We start from the raw sequence: 16,255 nt of genomic DNA, 5'->3' as shown, positions 1-16,255 counted from the left end.
CCCACACAAGGATCAATATATGTTTTCAACAGTATTTCTGCAAGGTATCTTCCATCAAAGAATTTTGGTGTATTTAGCCAACATTAATAAACTAATTCCTACATACTTGATCTGCCAAGAGAGGTGAAATGTCATATTTCCCAGTTTTTATTGGAAAACTGAAGCAAAAAACCCCCATTACCTTCTCCACCAATAGCTACTGAGCTAGTGTTAAGGACTGAGAAAAGAATATAGATCTGTGGACTTCCAGAGAATGCAACTTAGCTATAGATCTTTTTTGTCATTGACATAATCCTGTGGTCCTAACAGAGAAAGTAAATACCTATTTAGGTATTTACCTCTTCTCCCTGGTGACAAGTGATAGGACGAGAGGAAACGGGTTCAAGTTACGTCAGGGGAGGTTTAGATTGGATATTAGGAAACATTTTTTCACTGAAAGGGTTATTAAACATTGGAATAGGCTGCCCAGGGAGGTGGCGGATTCACCATCCCTGGAAGTGTTTAAAAAAAGGGTAGATGGGGCACTTAGGGACATGGTTTAGAAGTGGCTTTTGTCAGGGTAGGTTAAAGGTTGGACTCAATGATCTTAAAGGTCCCTTCAAACCTCAGCAATTCTATGATTCTATGATTCTATTCTCTTTTCCAGTGTCCAGCAGCTTCTATGGAACCCAGTGGCATGAAATACATCCGCAGTACTGGACTAAGTTTCAAGTTTGGGAGTGGCTGCAGCATCTCCTTGATACCAATCAACTGGATGCCAACTGCATACCCTTCCAGGAGTTTGATATCAATGGGGAACACCTGTGCAGTATGAGCCTGCAGGAATTCACTCAGGCAGCTGGGACAGCAGGGCAACTGCTTTACAGCAACCTTCAGCACCTAAAATGGAATGGTAAATAGATGTTAGGCAGAGACACATGTACAGTGGTCTGAATTCGGGGATCTTCAGAAGTTGCTTACGTTCCCCAGAGACCTACCTGGCAGACCTGTTTTACTATATTTGCTATACTGCTTATACTGCATTCATTGTACTGCTAAATTGCCTAGGTATGGCATAAGGCAGAAGTCTGAAGGACCAGGGAGAAGGGTATGTTTCCCACTCTAAAATGAGCCCTCTGGCTCAGCTGTAGCAGTTGCTGCTTGGAGCTAATACCTATGATTCTTCTGTGCTCAGTGTCATACATCGTATCTGTCATATACTTTCTTGCAGGCCAGTGTGGAAGTGACATGTACCAATCTCATAATGCCATTGTGAAGACAGAGCAAACAGGTGAGTAACAGTTCTGTGATGGTGACAAAAAGGGGAAGCTGCCCATTCCAAGAAAGTGTATCATGCAGAATAAAAGGGGTAACACAAATATCAGTCAATGTCTACTTTTTCGAGTTTTGAGTAGTACCACCATATCTTAGTTTGCCCGTGGCCACTTTTCCTGTGAGGACTCTGCAGGATCAGCAGCCTGCACTGAAGTTCAGAGTTGGAATAATTTGCAGTGCTTAGCGAGTGCAGCTTAGTAGAGGATTTTATTCTATGCTTCATTCAGCAGATTTCAAAACAACTATTTTCACAGTATTCTCAGCTTTAAAAAAAGAGAGAAAAAATATTTCCTTGAGAAGTGCTCTTAATTTTTGAAACATGAGGAAATTTCCAAAAAAACACCCCAACTTTGAGAGAAAAAAACGTTATGAAAAAAAATGTTGAGAGAAAAAAAATTCAATTTCTTCATATGTTTCAATGAAACTGAATTTCAGGTAGTATTTGACCAAATCTGCATTTTTCCTGTGGCAGCCTTTTTTCAGTGTTTTCATAGCTACGTCCCTTTTCTCCCAAGACTTTGTTTCACCAAGAAGAGAACTTCATCTCTGTTCAATCTTCCTCTTCAGGCACGACTGTCTTCCTGGTTCCTTTGCCAGATCACCTCTGTCTATATCCCAACACTCTCTATCCCACTAGTCCCCATCTCTTTGTATATGGGTTTGTTCATGAGCGATGTTTTAATATCTCCTGGCAGAACGAATACAGATTCGCGGCGTGTGGTGCCTCTGACAAATACTGCCAGCCCGTTTATGCAGCTAACCCAGAGGAGACCAGTTTCTCCAGCCAGGGACACTATTCACCTTCTTGCAGCAGGCATGCATTGCGGTCTGCAATGTACTCCTTGCCCGTGAACCTGTAGTGCAGGTGATGTGCATGCAGCAGCCTCAGTGCTTGCCATATAGGAAACTACAGTAATCCTTTAAGTCCTGATCTATGAGATCTTGGTATAATATTAGTTTCTCTTCCCGCCAGAGATAAGCAGCGCGGTGCAAAGTACCTCAGCTGCACATCCTGAAAAGGTCAAAGCCCAGGACTAACTGATGGTTCTCCTAGGTGTGCTGAATCAGGAGTGGTGTGGAGGGCCTCTGGCAGCGCTGACCGCAGGCGGTGGGAGCGGGCGTAGCGTCTGCATGGGGCGGAATGGTGCAGACTGGGGCTGCTGGGGAAGGGACTCTTTGTGAGCCAGCAGAGACAAGGCGGGTTGTTTAGAGGGGAAGCCTGCCTCATCCTAGCAGACCGTCACAATGGCAAAGACATGGGTACTGAAAAAGGCCAAAATGAGAAGACAAGCTGTCTCCCCGTTGTCTGGCTAGGTAAGGCCTGTTTTCAAAGGCAACATCAGGCAGATCAAGTGTCCAAGCAAGCAAAGGGTGTGTGCCCTTGTAGGAACACGAGCTCTGGGTGCCCAAACATGCAGCTATTGCTTAGCTAAATTCCTGTGTCATAAGTGGTAACTCAGCCAAACGTGATGATTTAGCTTTAACTAATTTTGGGGAGTTTTTATTTCATTTGCATGAAGCTGAAAAAAAACGAAGTCAAACCTAGATTTGAACCTTATATCTCATCCTTTCTGACCCGGATTCAAAAGAAAAGGAGTTTTTTAAGGCTTCTGACCTCAAAAATGCACTCTGAAGAGAGTAATTTCCTGATCAATGTCCAGGTCATAAAGGCGATGCTTCTGTTCTGAATACATTGACCAGAAGGTTACTAAACATCATTCCTCTTTAACCGTGAAGGGTTTTTTTTAGGTTAAGGATGGGGACTTGATGTGCCTGGAAAAAAATGGCCCTTCATCTAGGATTAGGCTTTGATGTTTCTCACTATGTGCTTAAACATGAAGCTACGTTTCAGAGGGAACTTTTGAGTTCTACCATTATAGAAATAATTATTATAATAATTATAAGCATCCTCCTCTTTTACTAGATATTTGAGAACACTTTCATCTCTATGGCACCAAAGCGCTGCGATAATCAGCAAGGGCTGAGAATTCAGGACTGGATTGGGTAGAATTAGAGTTGATCTAGCATAGGAAACTTCCTTCAAGGGCAGACATAAATGATATATTAGCCAGGAAAAGGAAAAGCCTACTACATTATTCCTAAAAGTCAGTGCTTTGTGTAAGTACATTTGCCTGAGTATGCAAAATCCCATCCATAATTTGAGTGAAAGGAAATAATTTCATGCGTAGCCCTTTCACTTCTTGGTTCCCTTCACAGCTCTTTTTTTGCACATTTCTTATTTGCTCCTTTCTCAATATTCAACTCTGTGCTAAAAAATGTTCTTTTAGTGATCTGATTTTCCTTTTTGTCCTCTACCTTCAGATCCGTCATTAATGGTGTCCTGGAAAGAAGAGAATTACCTGTATGACAGTGGCTATGGTAGCACCGTAGGTAACTAACACCACAATACTTCATGCATTTCTGAGATGGTTTTATTATTATCTGAGTCTGTTACTTTAAACGTCTTCTTTCTAATTCCCAGAGCTATTGGACAGTAAAACATTCTGTCGTGCTCAGATTTCCATGATGACACCTAGTCACCAACCTCCTGGTAAGGAACTTGTAATTATATTGTTAATTGTTTGTCACTTGTCCCAGAGCTACCGACGTATAATAGTGTCTGTCCAGTTCTGTTGTAAGACTGAATCTGAGCCTCCAGTAATTTTAAACCAAGCAATACTGATTCTGACAGCTCTTTTAGCTATCATTATTACAATAGCTTGATTTAAAGAAATGCTTCTCTCTTCTCTCTGTCAAAATGAAGAAGATCAAATAATCTGCAATCTCCACATATCTTTTAAAGTGACTGAGTCAAAGGGGAAAATGTTAGCGTCAGAGCGATGCGATGTTCCAGCTCCACCACACTTTTCTGTGGCATAGCTGGGCATGGGCAAACAAGTGCCATGTTCCTCCCCAGAAGCATCTGTGTTTCCCTAGTGAGCCAGTGGTTCATGCCGAGTAGGTTTCTAGTTTTGGGGCTGAGGTTGGGGTCAGGCTGGGGGAACCGTAGGTCAGGCACCACGCCCGCCGCCCAACTGAACCAGCAGAAGGGCTTCTTTCTGGAGCTTATCTCGGCTGGCAGGAGGTCAGGCACTACACGCCTCTCGACCCCTCCACGGTGCTTCCATGAGGCAGAGATACAATCTGCCTGCTAATGAACAGGAGAAAGAGCAAACCTGTGTGCCGCAGTGCCCAGCAAAAGTGCAGTCTGGGCACACGTGTAGGGGCGCTCTGTGGGACACGTCCCAGGGGCAGGCACGAGGGGTAGAGGTGAGGGAGTGAAGCAGTGGAAAAAGAGGAGAGCAGAGATGGCAGGGGAGAGGGAAAGGGGGCAGGTCTTTCTTAGAAGGCTGTTAAGCAAATAGACCTGAGGGACAAAGCAGTGGATGTCATGGGAGGACAAGACAGGAAAGCACATTGCTTTAGATGCAGCCTTGCAGGTGCTGTCTCTGCACTGGGGGCAATCCTGTGCCTCCGCATGCAGGAGTAGTCGCAGCCTCTGTGCCTGCTGTTTGCTGCATTCCCCAGCCTTGCAGCACAGCTGGACTTGCCAAGTGACATGCAGTTTAAACTAACGCACTCAGCAATAAATAAAAGAAAAAAAAAAAAAAAGAGAGAGAAAAAACCTGACCAGAAGAAGAAAACCACCAAACGTTAAAGCTCTCTGTTTGCTTTCTCTGTCACCTCCGCCCACTCGCACAAGATGGCTACCAGGATTTCAGAGCTCTCTGACAGGACTGGGGACCTGTCAAGATCCTGGCTTAGTGTGTTTACCCACTGACTGCTTAAGCCTAGAGCTAGGGTGGCACGCCAAGGGCACAGCCTCCTGTAAAAACTGAATTTGTATATCCCGTAAAAAAATGGCTCATTCCTGAATCATATGCAAATACCGCGCAACCTTTTGTCAAAAGTTTTGCAAGACAGCTTTGTTGAAACTGCATCATAACTCTTTTCATCTGTCAGGCCCTAGACTCCTAACATGGCATGTTTGAAACCGGTCTCCACGTAGGAGTGGAGAGAGAGCGGGAGACTATTTACACAGCTGAAATCCAGAATAAATCACCAGCCAGGCAGAAGGCAACTAAACTTCCAAGAATAAATCTCCAGCCAAACGGAGAATAATAAACATTTGCAAGTGCATTGTGGGATTTTAAAACAAGAAGGATTTATATAAGAGGACAAATAAAAGAATGGGTCCTGCTGTCCTTGACTGGAGTTCCCACAGACTTTTAATAACATCAAGGGAATCATAATCTGAGGAAATGCAGTGAAATAAGCCCCATTTTACTTCCCCCCTCCCGCCCCCCCAAGCTGAATGAAGTTCAGGCCAGTTCCTGCTCTTTGAGAATGGGAAGGCAAAATGATTCAGAAAGCGTTTGCTGCTTAGGGGTCAAGGACAATAATTATGTCAGGCTCAGAATAATGGAGGTTAGGCTTATCCTCACTGACCTGTTCAGTTTATGTTTCCAGTTATGTATGAAGAAAGCAAGTGTGTGAATATGTTTGCATCCACCTTTTCACATGCAGTTATTGCAGTTGCTTGTGCAACTCCAACAAGTTTCTATGCAAATGAATATTTCCTGTGAGTCATTTTCCCATGCAAATGCCTGGTTTCCATTAAAAGTATGATAATCACGCATTCATAGAAGCTGGGAAAACGTGCGTGGGACCTTAAGCTTTGCTTTATTGAATTCAGGCACGAAGTATTCTGAAAAGCAAACACAGAAGGGGCTCCCTCTCAGGACTATCCCACAGATTTTGTGAGACTTGGAGTGATCAGATGAAAGCTATTCATTAAAGCAGAGCCAGGCTGCAGTGGTTTGAGGGCAGGAGGGTTGAACGTGCAGACTGTGAGGTAGGTTACAGTCATAAACAGGGGGAACTTTTCTTTTTCTCCAGTTCTGAAGAAACACTTGTGCCAGAAACCCTACTCCTCCTCTGGCTGGCTGTAGGTGATAAAGTACCATTGATAAGAAATGGCTTGTTTCTATGGCTTTGAGCCATGGAACAATATATGCATGTCCAGCTGCCAAAAACTCCTACCAGCACAGTCCCGTTCCCAACCCCTGCACCACCCCCTCCACCCCCCTAAACAATAATGCCGTGCCAGTTCATTATGTTTTAGTCAGGTAAGTATTCTGTGCATTGGTACCAGTGCATACATTTCACATTAGATCATCTCTTCAGAAACAAATAAGCCCCCAAAGATACATGCTTCTGCAAAGACTAAGGCATAATGCGACAATTCAGGATTCCTTTTATAGACGTGATCGTCTTATTTTTCTCTCTCTCACACATAACATGAGGTGAGGTATTTGTTAATCAAATTTAGGTTTCAAAAGCCAAATGTTTATCTCTGCATTCATTCTTTATTCATCAATGGTCTCTTTGTGAAGTGTGCTGATTAACATATAGTACAGAAAACAAAACTCTCTCCCTTCCTCCTCACTTAGATTACCTTCTGAAAAGTGATTATCTTTAAAAGAGATATTTGTTCTTTTTTGTGGTTTTATTTCTTTCAACCTGCTAGTCAATGGAAAGCCTTTAATCAAATTTACAATTAGGCTTCATTTTCCTTCTCTGCAGATTCTTCAGACGTGAAAAAAATGCAAGATCATACCCCAAAGTCCCACACCAAGAAGCACAGTAAGTTGACATCTGTGTTTATAATGGTTGGTTAGCTGAAGGAACAGAAACACATTAAAAGCAAATCCCCTTCGGGAAGGAAAAGGAAGCATTTTGAAAGCAAAACTGGTTAGATCATTATTGTGATTGAGTCCTCCAAGGACCTGACTGTTTCTAGTACTGTTTGCTTATGTTATTTTTGAGTCAGTATTGTTACACTTTTCAAATTGTTTTTATCAGTGAGGGCTCATGAGGATGCAACCAGAAGACAGTTGCCTCTGCCCTGCGTTGAGCTGGGCTGGTGGTCTGGAGTAAAGGAATGATGAAGGAGATGTGGGCATGGCCATGATCGTGCCCGTGCCTGCTGGGTGCAGCATGCATCGGAGATCCTGCTTAGCGTCTCCTTGCAGAGCTTCTCGTGTACGGTGCCACAAGCAAGCACCTGCCCCTCAGTCCTGCCGCATTCTTCTCCTCTCAGTCTTTCCACTCCCCTCATCTGTTTTTTATGCTAGTTTTGAGTCAACCTGACTCTGAAGACAAGTTACCATAATTGTGATTTCTGACCATAGTCCCATTAATGTACTTTACTGAGATTTTTATGCTGAAAATATCTTGTGTATGTATTTTGCATCCTGTGTCATTCCCTATTTACAATAGCAAAGCTGAATATTGGTTCTTCACTGCATTTTGTAGTATTTCCTTTCATCCTGTTTCAATATGGTCTCCAGATTATCTGTGTTTTCCTGACTCTTCATCTTACCCTGCTCTGTGACTTTACCTGACCAGAACTTCTGGACTTTTTATCTGCACAAAGATATTTTCTTTCTTTTTTTGTGTCTCAAGGTTGCTAATGAAAGGATTAGATAGGACTGGTCTGAAGATAGACCTGTGAAGAACTGAGGTCAGTTGGTTTGTTCAGGTTAGAGAAGAGAAGGCTGAGGAGTAACCTCATCACAGTCTACATCTTGTTCAAGGAGGGCAGCGGAAGGGGAGGTGCTGATCTCTCTCTGGTGACCAGTGATAGGACATGAGGAAGTGTAATGAAGCTGCGTCAGGGGAAGTTCAGATTGGACATTAGGAAAAGGTTCTTCACTAGGAGTGGTCGGTCACTACAGCAAGCTCCCCAGGGAAGTGTTCAGAGCACCAAGCCCGTTAGAATTCAAGGAGCATCTGGATGAAGCTCTTAGTCATATGGTTTAGTTTTAGGTAGTGCCGTTAGCAGGGAGTTGAACTTGGTGATCCTTATGGGTCCCTTTCAACTTGAGATATTCTATGATTCTAGGAACTCAATCACAGCCTTGGCATATAGAAACGGTCACTTTGCCATGCTGGGCTAATCCCCCATGTTTCCAGTTTCTTCAGTCCCGCTCTGTGTCAAGATTTATTGAGTATATTACTGGTGTCCAGGTAGGCTGGGTCCACATTTTGTTGGTTTTAGAAAACAATTATAATAACAAAGAGAAATACTGGGTTAGTTGACTGAAATCTACTTCTACTTGTGTTGCACTGTATACCTTTTTATTGACATGTTTGACTAGCTTGTTTCCTTCTTAATTTGGTCTAAACTCTTGCATACTTTTGAAGTCAGACCAAAGGACTGCTGTCCTTCTGGCCCACCTTGTCACTGTGTTTGTTATTCTTCGTCCAGTCAGTCAGTCTACATCTGACTTGGATTTATTTAATCTTTTTTTTCTTTCTGACCTGGACTTTCTGGTACCACCTCTGCAGTAACTGTGGGATAGATTTGTGCTTAAACTGGAAGGTCTACCTGTTGAACTTACTTAGAAATTTGGTTTTGCCTTTTCTGATATCACAGTCCAATTTTTTTATACCCTTTTCCCATACAATTTTGCCTAGTCAGTTTTGTCACTATCTCTCTGTCCACTCTGCACCTTCTTACTTCTTTAAGTCTACCTAAGAGACCTGGGACTAAAGACTCGTTGATGTGGAATGTCATTTCACTTCCTTTGCCTTCTGTCTGTCTTTTAAATGCATGGAGATTCAGTGCCTGCTTCACAATTACTTCGGCTGTTTCATTTACCACACTGTAATATCAGGTTACATGCCATGCTGTAGAAGAATATCAGGAAAAATGGGCCAATGACATGAGGGGAAAACTTAAAAATGTTATCTTGAGGGCAGAAAGGCAGAAGGAAGCAGTGGGTGGTTTGGACTCTGCTTCCCCTGGTTGCTAGGACTCCTACCTGCCTGCCATGAGGCTCAGACTGCCAAAGGCTGACACTCATTTCCAGCCTCAGTGTAAAGGCTGTCAGCATTTTTTGCCTATATATCTCCAAGGTGGGGGTCCTGTGCTCCAGGAACCTGCCTGTCCCTACTGAGTGGTCACCATCTGTAGGTGACACACTGTGAAAATATGACAGCAGGTGGCCAGCAGGTCGAGGGAGGTGATTCTGCCCCTCTACTCTGCTCTGGTGAGACCCCCACCTCTGGAGTCGTCAGCACAAGAAGGACATGGACCTGTTGGAACAGGTCCAGCAGAGGGACACGAAGGTGATCAGAGGGCTGGAGCACCTATGCTATGAGGATAGGCTGAGAGAGTTGAGGTTGTTCAGCCTGGAGAAGAGAAGGCTCCAGGGAGACCTTATAATGGCCTTCCAGTACCTGAAGGGGGCCTACAGGAAGGATGGGGAGGGACTCTTTATCAGAGAGTGTAATGATAGGACACAGGGTAATGGCTTCACACTGAAAGAGGGCAGATTTAGATCCGGTATCAGGAAGAAATTCTTTACTGTAAGGGTGGCGAGGCACTGGAACAGGTTGCCCAGGGAAGCTGTGGCTGCCCCATCCCTGGAAGTGTTCAAGGCCAGGCTGGATGGGGCTCTGAGCAGCCTGGTCTAGTGGGAGGTGTCCCTGCCCAGGGCAGAGGGGTTGGAACTACATGATCTTTAACGTCCCTTTCAACCCGATGTGACATAAAAATGGTAAGCATAGCCCAGAAAGCTTTCTAGACACTCCTTCCTCCTGCCCCCTTTCCTCTTTCAGACCCTCGAGGAACTCATCTTTGGGAATTTATTCGAGATATTCTTCTCAATCCTGAGAAAAACCCAGGATTAATCAAATGGGAAGATCGGTCAGAAGGTGTCTTCAGATTTTTAAAATCCGAAGCTGTGGCTCAGCTTTGGGGAAAGAAGAAAAACAACAGCAGCATGACTTATGAGAAACTCAGCCGGGCTATGAGGTGAGCTGATATATTGCTGTAGAAGACTAGGGCATGTAAAGAGACTACCTGAATGGAGAATCTGGCTGGCTTTTAAAAATGAATTGTCAGCAGCTCCAATTGCTTTCTTTGGCAACTGAGTCTTTCCCGCTAATTTTGAGATTGTAACCTTATGTTCTTCTTTGTCTTTTCTTTCCCCTCCTGTTTCTGTATTCTATAATATATATAATATATATAACATACATATGTATTTTATATATATTTAACATACATTCCGTTGCTGTCCACTCAACCAACCAATGTAGAAAGGAAACATGGCTGTAGCAGGCTGAAAGTTCACGTGCTACTGAATGGCCAGAGACCTTATATGTTCAAAAACTAGACATACCCCCCCAACCGTTATCTTAAAATAGATTTACAAATCCTATGTGAGGATTTTCTGTATTCTTTGCTTTAACATTTTGAGTGTTTTTCCATAATATATGAAAGTTCAAAATGTTTTTTTTAAATGGAAGTAGAGATCCTTTCCTGGTCTGATTTCAGATCCTGGCAAATCTGGAAAATACCCCATAAAATCTCATAAGAGTGTGTGATAAGTACAGCAATATGCTATGACTTGAAATATGGTGAAATTAAACCAGAAAATAATTAATGTAAAGTAAAAAGAAGACATCAGTTTTTCTTTTCTGTCTTTCAGTTATAATAATCTTTGGTGTTATATACATATCAATAGAAAATAAAGACTTTTCAGCTAGCTGAGCGATTGCATAATTGCCGGTGACCTTTTAGGACCAAAGGTGAATTTGATCTTAAATATTTTTCTATGTTTTTATTTTAACAGATACTATTATAAAAGAGAAATCCTGGAGCGTGTAGATGGTCGGAGATTAGTATATAAATTTGGAAAGAATGCCCGTGGCTGGAGAGAAAATGAGAATTAAATATGTCAACAAATAACATTTAGAACACCTGGATGTAAATATTCAAAGACTATTTTCTTATATTTATGTACCAAACTGGGGTGAAAAACCAATTCTACTTCTGTTGGGAAGAAGGAACATTATCATTATTGGTGTTAAAATTATTTTATTTGAAGTATGTCCTGTATGGGGAAAAAATGTACACAGTTTTCTGTGGTATAAGATAATATTATAGAATTATGATTATTTTCCCCTTCTTGTGAAGTTTTTTCTCTTTTTTTTTAAAATCATACAGGCATAATGTGATTTATGACAATGCTGTGAGTCACACAAAGAAAGGGAAGGAGCGAAATACTAGGGCATTTGGGAGTATGATAATCCACTTTGGAAGGCAACTACAAGTGGAGGAAACAGTAAAGCATCTCTGAGCCAAGTAGTCTTTTTCCATAGTGAGCTGGTTTATAGCTTTCATTGGCCAATATCACTTGTTCCTTCCCTCCTCTGATTTCTGAGTGTTTAAACACTTTGCTGACTTTCAGTTGCTTTTGTTGAGTCAGACAGTGGATTCCTCTTCAGTTAGCTTATTCCAGCCACAGAAAGCAGTGGCTCTGCAAGGTGGCTGTCACCATTTATTTGGAGAACCCATGCTACCTCCACCACTGGGACCTTCTTTTGTAGGCAGAAGTTTAGGACCTGACCTTGCCTGGTACTGAGTATCTTCCCTAATCTCCAAAGGGCATTCAGCTCATCCCAGGAAAAGGGATATTTGTTTTTAACTAACATCTTTGAGGTGAGCTGCAGGAAGAGAGTCAATCTTAGGGACCAAAAGGTATTGAAGGAAGATTACTGTTCTCTGACTGGGCAAACTTACTAAAAGGCACCGATTTCCCAGTAGAAATATTAATACTTCTCCCACCCTCTTATATTCCTAATTAAAGCATTCAAAACCATGTCATATGAAGCAGTGAGGAGGTGGGGAAGCAGAACATATATTAATCCCATGGCAGGAGGAAGCAGTTTCCCTGTTCCTTCAAGTAGTATGGTCCTCTTGGCAGGTCAAGTCTCACTTGGACAGATACTTTCAAAAAACCTTTCAGAAATGCAGAGCTCCATTGCATGTAAAATATTCATTCCCTTTGCTTTTCTCAAGTCTAACTCTACATTGTATTTGTATTTGTCAACCGTGCTTGGGATTCTTAGTTGGAGAAAAACCCACCAACAGAAAGACAGGGAGGTTTTGGAGACGTTCACATCTGGGTCAGTATTTTGGGCTCATCTTTAGCAGTGCTATGTGGAGACTGAAGATTCATTGGCAACTTTTTTCTTTCTCCAAGTCACAAATGCTTCCTGCTGGCACCAAGCACATGCAGAACATGAGGAAATAAAAGCTAGAGGAGGCAGCACGTCACCAGGTCACTGAGTACATGAGGTGTGGGAGTTGAGAAACAAAGTTTTCTTGGTGATGTTAACAGAAGTGAAACCAAGATTGATTCCAACTCATTTTTTCAGGGATGGAGAATTTGGAAAACAAAAACAGGGGCTGAGAAGTCCAGGACAAAAAAAAAAAAAGAAAAAAGAAAAAAAGAAAGTTAAGAATATTAAATCCATCCAATACCCATTTCTTCGGGTGTCCCCTGGTTTTGAATCCATATTAGCTTGAAATGCAGGAAGGTGCAACCAAGGAGTTTGTATGATATTCCATTTTTCATTTGTCTTAAAAGGAAACAGAGACGAAACCAAGACACAACAGAAGTATCAATATAAAGGGTATAAAATGTGCTTAGCAACAATTTGTAGGCAAACATGAGGGCCTAACTTGTTATCTACACATGTAGGGCATGTCAAACAATAGCACCACCTCCTACGCTGTGTATGCCAGAACTGTCACTATCAATTACCCATATATAACAATTTTTACTTTTCATAACCTGGGTGGAGAGACGTTTATCTTATTTACAAATCAAATAACAGGCCTCTGTACTTCAAAGGACTTTTTTTCTCTCGGTCTTTCTCTCTCTCTTGTCTTTTTTTTTTTATTTATTTTTGACTGACTGTGTTAGCCTTGCCTGCTTTTACGCAACTCAGTAATTTCCTTTTTTAAGCTTGATTAGCTACATTCCATTTATTTCACCATCATTTTGTAGTTCATATAATAAGAACCAGGCCACCAGATGAGGAGAGCACCTTCACTTTACTCCAAAGACAGTTCCTTCCCACCACCCCACGGTTATTTGCAGTCCTTTGCTCCATGCTCTTCATACTCCCCCTCCCACCCCGAATCCACACATTGGGTGAAAACCTGAAATCAGTGGTACCGTCACAAATCCGCAAAACTGTTATACCTTATCTCAGGTTAGCATACATCTTAGAGCAACTGATTGTAATGCCTTCATAAAGCTGCTTTCTAACAGCTCTCTCACCAAACTTCTCGGGAGATAAAATGAACTTGTGATATACACGTGACACCACTTGGTTACCAAGCAGCAGCTAAACCTGCTTTTAAAGGTTTTGAAAGATAAAGCTTTATTTAGAAGCATACTGTATAAATCTGGAGGGTGATTTACGCTGGTATGCAGTATAAATGCCAGTCTTTCACTGTCACGTCTTTTAGCATGTGGAAATCATGCAAATTTCTATTCCCACTCTGCAGAACTTTTCAGACGAGGTACTTGTCATTCAGAATTACAATAGCACAAGGTTGGAATAGAAGCCATCCAACATTTACTCTGTTTTACAAATATATTAAATTTAGCCCTAGACAAACAAAAGGACTGTAGTTTAAAACTACAGTTCTTGCCAAGGACAGATGCAACCAACCAAAGGGAGTCTTTTTACCAGACCTAAGCAAATGGAGAAAATGAAGAGATGAATGTTTATGTAAATTACTATTTAAACAAAATGCATTTCTGATTGCTCTTTTATTTTATATTTCAGAGGCTGAGCAATCATATTTTTAGATGTATTCTTTGAGTTAGCAGCTGCTGAACTGGTAGCACCATGTGTATAGATTTTTATTGTACCATAATTTTTCATATGTATAAAGCTCTAAATAGGAAAGTATATTATATTTATATAGTTACATGCAAATCACAATGTCAAAGGTTTGGCATGAGCACTCTCAAACTATATTTTCTGCACAAAATTAAAGCAACATGCTCTAAAAACATCCTGATAAACTGCATGTAGGCTGGTGAACTACAAAGACATTAAAATGTTTAGTTACATTTTCATTTTTCTTTCTGCAGCACATTGCATAATTCCTGCTTGCTTCTCACAGATTCATCTTCAATGTATATGTATGGAAACAAATCCACATTAGGTATTTGACTGTTGCCATTGTAAATCTCAGCTTGGAGACTATGTATCACAAAATGATTCTAAAGACTGTTTCTATTTTTGCGTATATGATATAAATTCAAATAAACCATTCATGAAAGAAATTTTCTGATGAATTCACTTTGTTATGTCTTGAGATTGGAAGTGACTAATATGGACTCTTTCAATATTGGAGAAAGGACTGATGTAACTACCACAAAATCCAATAGCTTAAATTTACTAATATGCTGAATAGCCCATCTATGGTGAAGATACCAGATTTCCAAACCTGTTTTATGTCTCACAGGCCTTGCTGGAATACTCGATTATGTTGACATAGATAGATTGCTTTTCTTGTTCGGCTGCTAAACTTTCCAAAGGTCTTACTTCATCACTGATTTAACTTCAAGGTGTTTTGAAGTGTGTGCAAGGGCTAGGCCGATTAAAGATGACATTACTCACACTAAGCATTTCCTTTACTGAATCAAAGCAGCTAAAACTATAAAATCCTACCCTTCGTGTTATTTTTCAGTCTAAGTGGTGGGTACAAAACCACTCAGTGAACAAAGAGAACATGTCTCCTGATTTGGTCTGCAACTTGAGGAAAAAAACTGAAAACCTCTAAAATGAAGAGAAAGCCAAAGTGGGCCTGTATGGCATTTACACTCTGTGGGGGACCGTGGCCCTCTCAGTACGGTGAGAACGTGCACTCCATGGACCTGCAATGAGCCAATCTGTAGCCTCTGCCGCTGTCTCGCTGGGTATCCTGAGCTGGTTGGCAGCAGGGGGCTGCCTGCTGCGGTGACCTATGCTTTGTTGCTGTGCCAGCATGTCTGGAGTTGGGCTTGAGTCTCAAACCAGGAGCTTCACTCCATTATGCTCTATAACCTGCAAACATTCCTAATGTTAAGCAAGCGAGTGATTCCACTGCATTTGAAATTATGTATATGGATGTTTGAGGATGGTGGCTCTAGAAGCGTTTAGTCTATGTTGAATGACTATGAAAGACTGAGGGATTTGGGTCTCTTCAGTCTGGAAAAAAGACGGCTGAGGGGGGATCTTATCAACACTTACAAATACTTAAAGGGTGGGTGTCAGGAGGATGGGGCCAGGCTCTTTTCAGTGGTGCCCGGGGACAGGAGAAGAAGTAATGGGCACAAACTTGAACGTAGGAAGTTCCACCTAAACATGAGGAGGAACTTTATTTTGAGGGTGGCAGAGCACTGGAACAGGCTGCCCAGAGAGGTGGTGGAGTCTCCATCTCTGGAGACATTCAAAACCCGCTTGGACGCGTTCTTGTGCAACCTGCTCTGGGTGACCCTGCTCTGGCAGGGGGGTTGGGCTAGATGATCTCCAGAGGTCCCTTCCAACCCTATGATTCTATGATTGTATGAAATCAGACTATACTAAAACACAGAATTTCAGGGGGCTGCAGAATTATGTCCACCTAAGTAGGAGAATATATTTGAATTTTAATCACAGGTACAACCCCCATGTTTAGCAGGCAAAAACAGGCCAGTGCCCTGAAAGGGTTGTGATAGTTACAGAGCTTGGGAGTCCCAAGCCAGATTTCAAAAGGAATTGTAACCATATTTCAAGCAAGTTCAGACTGAATTTTAAAAAAGCACACAGCTGGTTTTCCAGTAAATGGTTGGGCCTTTTGTTTCAACCAATCTAAGGACAATATTTGATACGAAAACAAATGAAAATATTGTTTGGAAACACGCACGTTTAAAAAAACCAGATCTCTTCTGAGGTTGTGACTTAAAATCAAGCAAAACTTCATCTTTCAGCTGCATTCTAAGGCCATATGAAATAAAAATTCAAGGCAAAATTCAGAGTTTGCAAATCGTAGGTAAATTGAGAATAAGTAAGAGGAGTACTGTAAACAGAGTCTGTGCTA

The 16,255-nt window shown here is 41.8% G+C and overlaps 1 protein-coding gene across 1 annotated transcript in view; it reads left to right on the top strand.

Moving 5' to 3' along the window:
- Positions 1-14,477, top strand: part of EHF (ETS homologous factor) — a 35,324-nt gene extending 20,847 nt beyond the window's left edge. The window contains exons 3-9 of the mRNA XM_063333716.1: positions 647-892; positions 1,211-1,270; positions 3,637-3,705; positions 3,797-3,865; positions 6,901-6,960; positions 9,943-10,138; positions 10,959-14,477. Coding sequence (XP_063189786.1) covers positions 647-892; positions 1,211-1,270; positions 3,637-3,705; positions 3,797-3,865; positions 6,901-6,960; positions 9,943-10,138; positions 10,959-11,058 — 800 coding nt within the window. The 3' untranslated portion in view covers positions 11,059-14,477. The remainder of the gene's footprint in view (positions 1-646; positions 893-1,210; positions 1,271-3,636; positions 3,706-3,796; positions 3,866-6,900; positions 6,961-9,942; positions 10,139-10,958) is intronic.
- The last annotated feature ends 1,778 nt before the right edge of the window (positions 14,478-16,255 follow it).

This window comes from Chroicocephalus ridibundus, chromosome 4 (genome assembly GCF_963924245.1).
Source record: "Chroicocephalus ridibundus chromosome 4, bChrRid1.1, whole genome shotgun sequence".
Taxonomy (NCBI): Eukaryota; Metazoa; Chordata; class Aves; order Charadriiformes; family Laridae; genus Chroicocephalus; species Chroicocephalus ridibundus.
This window is presented reverse-complemented; position numbering and strand designations above follow the sequence as displayed.